General features: G+C 35.1%; 1 protein-coding gene across 1 annotated transcript; it reads right to left on the reverse strand.

Annotated features, from left to right (window-relative positions):
• Nucleotides 1-11,309: 11,309 nt before the first annotated feature.
• On the reverse strand, nt 11,310-12,359 carry LOC141614471 (uncharacterized). Its single transcript, XM_074433215.1, has one exon. It carries the CDS (start codon nt 12,357-12,359, stop codon nt 11,310-11,312), a length of 1,050 nt encoding a protein of 349 aa, XP_074289316.1.
• Between the last annotated feature and the right edge of the window lie 282 nt (nt 12,360-12,641).

Here is a 12,641-nt window from a genome sequence, read left to right on the forward strand (position 1 = left end):
GTCTTTATAAAGTTTATCACCACATGGTGTGGACATGGGCCACAGGCCAGTCTGTGGATTTGGGCCACCTACCGATCTGTAAAAAGCGTAAACTTGTCAATCTGATCCGTCACGTATTCGGTTAAACCGTAATCGGGATCGTCCTAGACAAAAACCAAAATGGGACAGAACAGTGCCAGGCAGCCCTGTTAAGGCGCGAGCCTATTGGCGAGATAAAGGGCTCTGCTCTGGTTTTGAAAGATGGAAACAGACGGCCACTTGGGGCGCGAGCCATGAGCCGACTTCAGGGGGCATCTCATGGTTCTTGAAAAGGTTATTTAAAACCGTATTTATGATGAAAGATTTGCAAATGTTGTTTGCATGACTCGGAATAATTACTATTGTGTTAGTAACATTCATTGTAGGATTTGCATGTTTGAAAAGTATAGTTTACAAACAAAAATGTAAAATATTTGATTTGAACTAATCATGCTAAGTTCATTTCTTTGTAATTAGTCAAGTTAATCATCGTACTCGGATTAAACCGACATGGTATAAAGAACCAAGGATGATTATGGATTATGACTAATATATTTACAAATGTAAACAAATGAGAAAAATGGTAAATAAAGAAAAGGGTGTTAAAATACCCAATTAAATGTAATTAACCAATAATATCATCGAGTCACAGAATAAACCGTCATGGTATAAAGAACCAAGGATGATTTTTGTAATGGTCAAAATATGTTTATCATAAAAATGAATTAAAATGGTAAAAACCGTAAAAAGGAAAGAAGTAAAAATAAAAGAAAGTGTTGAAGGAAAAACGAACTCAAACACATTTGAGTCTGACCTGGACACCCACAAGAGGCGCGAGCCTCCATGCATAGCAAGGAGCTTCTGTCTCAGGCCAAAACTCGGTTTTGGCTCGTCTAACCTATGCTTGAATCGTGTTATGCATTGTTCATACATATAAACTCATAAAAACAGTAAAGACATGAAATAAATGAGATATTTACACCCTCAAACTTACGTATTTTGATGTTTGCAAAATAGACGACTTTAGAGACGATTTTCTCGTTGTGACTACTCGCGATCAAAGAAGTTTATAAGAGTGCGTTAAAAAAGGATTTATTTTTGAAAATATGTTAATTAAAACATGTTGATTAATAAATTGAGTTGGTCAAATGGGTAGGTCGAATGCACGGCGACGGTACCAAACAAAATGTGTAAGGCTTGTGTTTACGATCGGTAGGTCGTAATCACGTGTCGATTTTGTGACTTAGGAAGTCGAGTATAGAAGTTTAAGGGCGATGTGAGGGGGCGGACGCTCGCGTGAGGATTGTAGTGTGTGATGGTTGGTATTTATAGAGAAATGTGGGGAGGTAGGTCAGTTGATTTTGCTTAGAGGCTAAGCAGATGGCCTAAAGAGGCGCGAGCCACCTCGTGATGGAAAGGGGTGTATTGCCCCTTTCAATTTGTACGTGGCAAATTCTCCATCCATTGTTGATATGTGGCATTCACATAAGATGTCGCGTAACAATATGGGCTAATAATAAGATGATTTTGGTGTTACTTGAGGTAGGTGTTTTGTGTGCTTGACTTGGGTTTGACCCGTGTGAGTCGGGATTTGAATTTCGAGTCGATTTTTGGCCCCGTCTCGGTTTTGACTCTAATTAGGGTCATTTTAATGGAAATGATATGATGAAAACATTCATGGCATTATTTTTGATATTTGAGATTTGGGTTGACTCGGGTTGACTCAGGTTGACTCGAGTTGCGGGTTTCTAAGTCGGTTTTGGGTCCGAAGACGGTTTTAACTCTAAATAGTGTTATTTTAATGCAAATGAAGTTATAAAACTTTTTATAAAATTATTTTGTTAGGATTGTTTACCTATTATTAGACTCCTCTAATAAGGAACTAATTAATTTTTTAATTATTTATTCTTTAGTCCTAGTGCATGCATAACAAAATAAGAGATTTATAAGAAAACAATGTTCCTTACATTGTTAATTTCGGTTTTGTGGGCACAAGTAAGGTCTCCTAACTTCACTTGTTCTTGAGCTATGATGAGTAATAGGATGATCCTCCAAATATTTCAAGTATAGAAGCCACTCCTCTTGATTGCACCAAAGATTATCCCTTATCTCTACTAAATAATATTTGTTAGATATTTGTTTTGTAGTTTACCTTAAAATTGATTACTAATACTCATATATTACATTAATAATATTGGTAATCTTATTGAACAAATTGGATCAAGATTTCTCAAGTTTTGATGAAAGAGAAATGAATATGAGTAAGAGAGTATGCATGAAAAATGAATGGTAGTGTAAGAAGGAGAAAATGAAGGATCCAACACTACTCAATTAAGAGTAGTGTGGCCGGCTAGCTAGAGGCCAAAGGAGGGCATCTTGCTTTTTCGTTTTCTCTTACCCAAGTGTAGGTGTGTAAGAAAGTAGTATAGGTTTGTAAGGCTAGTGAACAATAGCCAAATTAAATATCTTTTATCACATAAAATAATATAAACCACAACCCATTACTACCTCCTACATTTCGGTCCATTCATATAAAATGGACTACCATTTTATTTTGTCAATTTGTCATTTGTCACACAATATGTCACATATAGTATTTTACATGTTATTAATTAATTTAATGCATATTTATCACATAAATATCATTTTACAAATTAATTAAATTACATACAACAAATTGACTAGTAATACTTGATCAGATAAATAAAATGGGTCATATAATTATAATTCACAACATCTTATAATTATAATTAACCATTCATTCTTATCTCTATCGTTTCTCAAACAATAAGCAATTTTAGTAATAAAGCATTTTTATTACCAAAATAAATCTTATTTAATCCCATTACAATAAGATATCAATATTCTCTCTCACAAAAGTTTTCCTTATTTGAATTGCCTTAGTTATTATTAAAGTAATTCGTTTATGAAAAACTCTCTTCTTTCCCTCTCTAAAATTTCCCAAATAAATAAGTAAAAAAAACACAAAACCCTTTTCTCTTCTGCTCCGCCGCCGTCCCCTCCCTTCTACCACCCCATGCTAGCCCTTTCTTACGCCGGCGATTTGGCCTCCCTGAGGTCGATCTCCGGCGATTCACCTCTAAACCATCAATAAAGTTCGTGATAAATCCGTTTTAACCCACTTGTTTTCTTCTTCTGTGGGTTTCTATTGATTTGGTCCTTTAATGGTGTTTTAGATCTGAATGTGAGGGCTTGTTTGTTGGCTTGGTGGTAGTGACGGTGGGTCCAGCGGTGGCGGTCCTCTTTTTTATTTCATGTTTTCTGTTCTTTTCTTTTTCGTTTCTGCGTTCATTCGTTTAGGCTTCGTTTTTAGTTTGGTCTTTTTGTCCTCTCCCTGTTGGAGAGTTTTGTCCCCACATATGGTGGGTTTGCTCCCGCTTTTTGTGGGTTTTGTCTCCCTTTTTGGGATTTGTAGATCGATGCGGAAGATCGGCGCTCTCGTTGTTTCTCCTATGGTGGTGCAGCTGATTTCGGTGTGTCGGATACAAGAGGTTAGATCAGAAAAAACTCATCTTTCACAAAACTCGTTCAGATCCGAAGAATCCCTCCCGTTGAGCTGTGTGAAGAAACAGCGGTGTTTCCGAGGGTGTGCAGAAGCCTCTTGCAATCTAATTAGCGATCTTTGTTTCGTTAAAGATGGTTTTTCTTTGATTTTAACGATATTGTATTTCGTCTTTTCTGACATCTGTTGTAGATGCCGTATGGCTTTTGTTTAATGAAATCGATCTTTCCCTTCAAAAAAAAAAAAAAAATATTCTCTCTCACAAGTAAATTGTTCAATTTTAAGGAATTGATTAACTTGTATCGTCATACATTTAATCAACTTTAAAGATTAGGGCATCATCCTTTAGGTGTGACCTTAAGGGATTAACTGACCACCACCGTCCCACGACAGTAACGTCAAACTCTAGCAAGTCAATCGTTACCGATTAATGTTGATCAGTTGACTATATAATGAATTATCCCTTACGTATTCTTATTATGAGATTTAATTATGATATTAAATCATGTGATCGCACTATTGTTGAGGACACATTTTCCAACAATCTCCCACTTGTCTGAGACAAGTGTGCGTCACCAATTCTCTTGTCCTATTACAATCTCTCACTCAATGCAAGGTGTCTTGCAGGCCGTACTTACATTTGATCATATCTTGAGTGGTTTCCTCGATCTAGAGAGTAACTGTCTGACCGGAATTATCTACCATGGATACCTTCCGAGCGTGGCCACGCATTTCCAATTAACTACTCCTCGAGTGGCCTTGAGATTTCAAACAACCCTGACAAGGGGTGGACAATTCCTATCGCCCTATTCCCTTCATTCAGCCACAGTCCATCATAACCCAAAATATACCCAGTTTGACCTCATTTACGAAGACGTAGAGTATAAATCAAAGCTAATCAGAAATTTGTGCCAACTTGGGCAAATAGTCTCTAGTCAAAAGAATTGACTCATAAGAATACTATAGTAGCTCTTGCCATGACCAGGCTTTATGAATTACCAGAACTCTATAAGCGGTCACTGCCCGATAGAGTGTCCCATATAGTCTGCCTATGTGATCGACTAGTCATCCCATATGACTCTATTGCACTTGAACTTACCATCAATCGCATCACACTCTAGTCAATTCGAGACGTCACCTCATATAAGTAACTAGGGGCAAATACCATGTGAATCAAGTTCACTTTAATGGGGTTCAATTTGTCTCTACAACCCATTCGGGTACGATAAGGTAACGGGTGAGTTTTAATGAAACTCAAACGATAAATGCTTATCACATATGAATAGTCAATACACTATTACTACTTCATATCTTATAATCTTTAGTGTATTATTAACACTAGTTAAAATGCAATAAAAGCTTGGCAAATGGATATACCCGATATCCATGTATTCCAACTTTTTCAATTGCTATTTCCTTCTATTCAATGTCATCTGCAATGACATGAATGTATCTAAGTATATGTCTAGACTTCTTACTAGACTTGGGCTCTTTAACTTAAAAGACGCTCCCACTGTTATCGCATAACTTGTGATAAAGTCATTTGCAGAGGGATTCACCCTTAATCCCTACGTTGATCATTTTATCATAATTTACTTAGATTCCTTTTGTAGAATTTACAATACGCGATACTAAAATACTTTTCTAGTCTCTTACTCCTTAGTCAACAAGATACCCTAGGATTTCAAAAAATCCCTTTTGGTTTGGAAACTGAAGTTTGTGCAACCCTTCAACACATAACTTAGTTTATCATCCAAACATATGAACGAATCCTTAATTCTTCTCAAGAATCTCAAGGATGTTCTTTAAGGCTTTCACAAGCCATATCATGGGAATTATCTTGTTATTGACTTATCATGTTCTTAGCATATATCACATCATGGCATGTGCGTCTGTTGGCATACATGATCATTCTAATGGCGGAAACATTAGAAATCGATTTCATGTAATCAAAAACTTAATAGGTTTAGTGAGCGACTATAACTCCATCATAGTAATTCCACTTTCATCAACATGAATAACCTATTGAACCTTGTTGATGTACAACAGATACGAAAGATCTTATCCTCATAAGATTCTCAACTTTATGCCAATATTCTCTCTCATAGATTCAAAAATCTAGAATACTTTGCACCCTTTTCCAAGTCTCTAATCATTCTTTCACAGAAGAGAGCATTGGTACATTATTCTTAATAAGTAATATGTTATCAACATATAAGACATTGGAAAAATGATTCTGGCTCCCACTTAACTTCATGTATAATCATGATTCTTCAATCATGTGAATGAAACCCATTCACTATTATCACATGAACGAAAAGTATAATCCTTTAATGCTTGCTTAAGACCATTCTAGGATCACTTAATAAAGCAACGCATAATATGTTAAGATTCTTAGATCTTCATCTAAGGTTTTGTGTTCCAAACACTCCCTTCTCTGAATTCACATTTTAGAAAAGCGTATTTTTAATATCATTTGCCATTCATCATTAAAATGAGATGCGGCAATTCCTAACATAATTAATCTTGATCAACATCTTCATGTCAATCTTATGCATTTGAGTACTCTAAATCTCTATTTACCTTTAAAGAGACCCTTGCTTTAAAGTAAATATACTCTTGAGTAACAATTTTTGGATTGTAATGCTATGGCTGGTATGTAACAAGGTCGATTTAGAACAAGGTCATAATACCATTACTTTCGCAAAGCAATATTTTAACCAATAAGACATGTGCGATAAACTCCCACTGAGCTATACTCCCACTGTATCTTTATAGATTATAGTTCAACTATACTCCCACTCTATAGTTCTATTACTTTCACAAAGTAACACTATAAGACATGTTTGTAACGATCCAATTTACTCCCACTCTATCTCTCAGAAATATATCTATCTTCTTGAGAGATAGCTTTGTGAGTAACAAACATATATGGTGAAGTAATTGGAAGTTTGTCTAAATTGACGTGTTAACACATAAAAGACCAGCTCCATCATGGCAGCTTGATTCATGTTATATGCGAATCTGATCCATGTAATTTGTTGAATATACTATCTATTTCAGGTATTTCCTGGTTGACCATCCGTTTAGAATTACTTGTCCGTTTTGGATTGCAAATTCCCAAAATTTAGTTTAATAACTCAAACCGACTCATATTAGTTTGATCTTATGGGTAGTGACACTAGGTCATAATCCCTCTTTAATAAATCAAATTCATTACTTAGATCTTTGCCACAACGATTGGATCGTAATGCTTTAGTTCTTTGTTCAATTGGTTATCTACGTCATTTAGAAATTCTTTAAATTTCTTAAATGCATCACTTTATAATTGATTAAGTAAATATGCCCATATCTACTTAAATCATCGTTAAAAGTGACAAAGTAGTCATAAATTCCCCTTACGGTGATGCTAATTAGAACACATACATCGTCATGTATTAATCCCAACAAATCACTTGCTCGTGTCCCTTTACCACTAAAGGAAGTACAAATTATTTTGCAAAGGGGACAAGATTCGCATATTCCATATGATTGAAAATCAAATGGTTCATAAAATCTAGTCGACACTAGCCTTTAATGCGTTTCTCATTTATGTAACCTAATTGAAAAAAAAAATCAAATGTACAAATCATTTGGATTACTAGTTATGAGTCTTTTGGATCGCATTATGTAGATATCATTGCTTGAGTTGGAAGTGTTTAAAACTTGTATTATCATAAAGATAAGTGACATGGCTCACAACCATGTCTATTTTCAACAAAATACAACAATTGTCTTTGATGGCAAAATATAAATCCTTTCATGTCTCACATAGAAATGGAAATAATGTTTTAGACAAGGTGGGTACATAATAACAATTATGTAAATTATAACTCAAAACTATTCGCTAAAACAAGTACATAAGTCCCTCTTGAAGTGGCGGCTACCCTAGCTCCATTTTCTTGTCAGAGATTCATATCACTCTTGTTTAACGTTTCCACATTTCCAAGTCCCACATGGAGTAACAAGTCCAACTTTGATATCTCCCAAATACTTGGGGCAATTTCGCTTCCAATGGTCCATGACATTACAATAATGACATTCCTCATAGGATTTGGCACCATTCTTGGTCTTGGTCTTGATAGTCCCACTATCCATTTCCAATTCATTATCAGGTTTGGGTTTCTCACCCATCTTTGCCTTTCCTTTATTAATACCAATACTCCTTTCATTTGCAAGGACACTCTTGCTAGAACTCCCACTGAATTTAATATTACTCCTTGTTTCTTCAAACAAGGACGCCTTTGGTTTAGACAGATTTTCTTCACAAGATTTTCTTACTAAAGTGGTAGGCATTAATATTGGAGTGGGTGGTGTAGAGGTGGTAAAGAAGCAAAAATTTCCATTCTGACCAATGCCAACGCGTAATTCTCTAATCGTATCATTGTCATACTTGGAGCATTTTTCATCGAATGATTGGAGCTATGAGTTAATGGTGATTGGTGTAGGAGTATTAGATGAATTCATTGCGTATAATTAACTACAAAAACGGAAATGAAGGAAATGATTAACATCTATCGTTTTATTAATACTTGTAAACAAGTATTGCATTTATATAGTGACCTCCACCCAACTATTATAAATGATCCCGAGATCCAAATTCATATTAACACGGGTACGGTGAGCCGAGTCATCCCTTATTAATATAACTCGGTGGATTAACCTCTTAATTGATTCTACTTTTAGAACTCTCGGTCGATAAAAATTACTCTAATTTTCATCTTTAACCCGGAACACATGCGACTACGGTCACGAATACTTCCGTTGAGCTCAATCCAAATTTTTTCTGATGTAATAACATTTTATCACCCACTTACCCAATGTAACAAGGTTTGTATTACGGTAAAGCCGGCTTAACTCCCTTATGAAATTGGGATTCATGGTTTCTACTATTTGGTAAGGCTATTTCTCAATTATTATATGTGAGAGGTCTTGTCACTTTATTATCTTTGTCAATTTATTATCTATCACGTTTTAAGTGAACTAAAGCGGTGAACTACGATAATTATAATTGACACGGTCGATGACTCGATATGATATGCATGTATAGTTATGGCGATTTGGCAATGCATGTAACATATTAAAAAAAATGCAAAGCAATAAATAAAAATTCCTAGTATGACCTTCCTAAAATATAAAATCTAATAATCTATTACATATTCGGAAACCAACCCCTTTGGTCCCTTGAATCTTCAAATGGCACGTTTCCCAAGGACACCGTCTTCGTCGGATCACCTTTCCGAATGGCACCGTCTTTGAAGATACTCCATAATTACAAATAATAATAAAAATACAAATCTATTCCTATTATACATTTGTAAAATGGAAAAACTAATAAAAATAAAAGTGATACGAGATCACATTAAATTACAACCGAATCAACATTCCCTTTCATTACGGGTAATATCAATTAAAACTATGGCCATACTAAGATAAAATTACATAATTTAAAATTATATAAATAAAAGACATTCAACAATTGAAATATGCAGCATTATAATATGTACCTATCATGCCAAATGATGTGCCAAATCGCCCTATTTAACTTATGTCGTATATATAACCCGGTTTTATGGAAATGCGTGATAATAACCTTTTAAAATCACTAATTAACACTTAAATCACATCTAAGCTCAAGTTAATTATCCTAACACTTTTTAGGACTCAAAAATTAGTCATCACTCAATTTTTGACAATAATTCAACTTGATTTAATTTTATGCTCATTTTTGACCTTAAAATCATACTCCCTCCTATTCTCAATAAATGTCCCATTTGCCATTTCCGTCTATTCACATAACTGTCCCATTTGCCTTTTTTGGACATGAATAATGACGTTTCTACCCTTTGCTTTTTTATTTATTTACAACCCATACCATCCCTAACCCAACCTATTAATATACTAACCCAAGCCCATTAATCACCCCTTCCCCTAATTAACCCAGCCCAATCCCTAATAGCTCCCGCCATATATACTAACCCAAACCCTAATTCTCTCATCCGTCTCTCTCTCATCCGCCTCACAAATCCCCTCCTTATCTCTCATCCGTCTCTCAAATCCTCTCATATTCTTCATCAAAAATGCTCACTGATCTGATTCTTCATCTAATTTGCATCTCCTTTTTTATCTTGATCAAAAAAACGACCTGATTCTTCATCAAATATGTGAACGGCTTTAATTTCTTCATCAAAATGATCTGATTCTTCATCAAATCCGCGAAATGTTTTAATTTCTTCATCAAATTTGCATGTCCTCTTTTAATCTTCATCAAAAAAAGGATGTGATTCACAAATTTATTTCTTCGCCTTTGATTAATTTCAAAAAAAATGGAAAAATCTAAACCTTTTTCTGGTTATATTGATCTTCGTAAAATGGAGAAGATCTATGAAGATTTCTATCTAAATGAGGGTGAGATGGGAATGGAAGATGAAGAAGTTGATGAAAGATCGTCTGACGTTGCTGCATGTCCCTCAATCGTGCCTGAAACAATCGTTGATGAAGGGATTGAGCAGTGGTTGGAAAAGCATGGATATCTAAAGCAAAGAATGCGGTTTATGGAAGAGTTTTGTAGAATCTGGCCTCAGTTTGGGGTTTTATTGGAATATGAGTATGAGGAGAAGGCGAAGGAACAATCAATTGATGTTGCATGTAAAAATGACGATCTTTCTAATTCAGATCTGGTATTAGATCCGGAGGTTGTACGAAAAAATGCAGTTATTACTAGTTGGTTTATAAAGGAGCTTTCTAAGTATTGGCCTGGTTTTGATCCTACAGAGGAAGACGAACCGTTTTGAGGTTGATTTCTTTTACCCTGATTTGTTTTTTTTTTAATGGACTTGTGATGATAACTTTTTCGGCCGTATATACTCTGTTTCATCTTATTTTATCTACCCAGTGATCTAATGTTGAGGGTAGTTGGTTGGTTATCAATTTTGATGTTCGTATACAATGCCACCACCTTTTGTAGTGATGAGGCTGTGTATGTACATCAAAATTGAAGAGTTTTGTTTACAAAAGCTTATTGTACTCATTTGATCATTTCTGAAGTTCATATCCATATTAGTGTCACTGACTGAATATTACAAAAGAGTTGCAAAGTTCTACATTAAAACTGAATACAATCAAAACATGTTCTTCAGTGTGACCTTCTTGATTGTTTGATTTGCTTGTTGCTTGCTTGATCTGCGCAAAAAATTGACTTTGATAACATATCTAGTCTTTGATAACTTCTAACAGTCCAAAATGATGCTTATTGTTGATGTTAAATTTTGCTTGTTCATTCCCCTGCACATAAATTTACGAACCAACTACCAATGCTACCAACGGGGGGATTTTCCAACGTTGGGTCATTACTACTTTCACCTGCTTCAGTAATGGTGCCAACAGGTTCATAGTCCCCTGTTGGTTCATTACTGGTGCCACTGGTACTTGCTTGATTTTCTGCATTCTCTGTCAAACTGTTTAGTGAATGAACTAATTCACTTATTGTGCTTGGATCACCAACATTCTGTACATATTGTATGCATTCTTTCACTAAATCGATGTTAGCATCAAGATATTCAGGCAATAAACCTTCTGCTGCTAGTTTTGTCTTATGCATATGTGGAATTGGGTAGTCTATGCCACCTTTTTTTTTTCATTACTTCTACCATACATGCTTGCAATGTTATCCATACATACTTCAGCTTTAGTGCATCTTGTTCTTCATATGCCTTGATTGTGTTGCTGATTAACTCATCCAATTTGATTGCTTTTTTTTTTGTTGGAGAGATTGTATTGACCTAAAAAACCCCAAATCCAAGACATTCAAATCTGGTGAATTGGGTGTTTGATAGGCCAATTCAATCAGCCATCCATCTGATGTTGCTGCCCTTTTAAAATCAACATCATCATTGCTAAAATGGGGACGGGCATTATCTTGTTGAATGATTATGCGTTTACTAACATTAGAAGGCCATTTAGCCTTTATAGCTGGCAACACACGATTTATTATCATGTCTTTTGTTACTTGCTTGTTTATAGACTCAATACACTTGGTTTCCATTGTTCCTGCTACTCTATTTTTTGAGTTTCGTTGTGCTGGTATTTCAACAACAAATGGCCATATTCCTATTTTGCCATCAAAAATTAATTCACCATTTGACCCATATAATGGTCTACCTACTGCACACATAAACATCACCTTTTCTATGAAACTCTTTGATTGTACACATCTATGTTGGTCAGTTTCACCTTTAGCCAAATAAAACCTTGTAGTAGGTTTAGTTTTAGAAAACCATTTCTCATCCATGTGAATAATGTTGCTTTGATCTTTGAAAACAATTCTTTTAGTGTGTTCATGATATACTAAATGTTGTAGACTGAAAATTAATCTAGCAAGTTTGTTTTTATCAGTCAAACCTGGTTTGAGTGCATTTGTGTGTGACCTGATTTGTTTTGACATCACCCATCTTGAAACGGTTGATTGGCTTACACCTAAGTGCGTCGCCAATGAGTGTTGTGTTGACCTATCCAGTAGATCAATTGATTTGAGCTTCTCCTCATCTAAAATTGCTCTTCCCACCTTTTTGATGCCTTTCTTTTTGCTGCTCACATTCACTGGTATGGATGATGCTCTCTGTTTTTGTGCCGCCATCCATAACCTTGTTATTGTTTTCCTGTCGACTGAAAACCTTGCTGCCACTTCATTGATAATACCATGTCTTGGTTTTCCATTTATGCTGTTATTCAATAGTGTTTCATTTATTTTTGATCTTTCTAAGTTGGTCAGATTCTTCATTGAATGTTGGAGAATTTTTTGTTTGATAGCTCAATGTTTTAAAGATGTTTTTTGGACTGAAGTTAGTAAATGAATTTTTTGTTTCACACCTGCTATTTATAGACAAAAGAACTTTGCACTCTTTTGAATTTTCGGTTTTGGCGCAAATATTTCCCTCTTTGTATTTTGGCTCCATATTTCAATTTTGGTGCCAAATTTCAATGTTGGTGAGTTGGATATTTACATTTGGACTGACAATTTGAGTTTACTTGGCTTATGGAACAACTAAGACACGCCAATCAA

The sequence above is a fragment of the Silene latifolia genome, chromosome 11, assembly GCF_048544455.1.
Source record: "Silene latifolia isolate original U9 population chromosome 11, ASM4854445v1, whole genome shotgun sequence".
Lineage (NCBI taxonomy): Eukaryota > Viridiplantae > Streptophyta > Magnoliopsida > Caryophyllales > Caryophyllaceae > Silene > Silene latifolia.

What these genes read in the sequence shown, in the direction of transcription:
- LOC141614471 (XM_074433215.1), bottom strand. Translation starts at nt 12,359, where the DNA reads ATGAAGAATCTGACCAACTTAGAAAGATCAAAAATAAATGAAACACTA.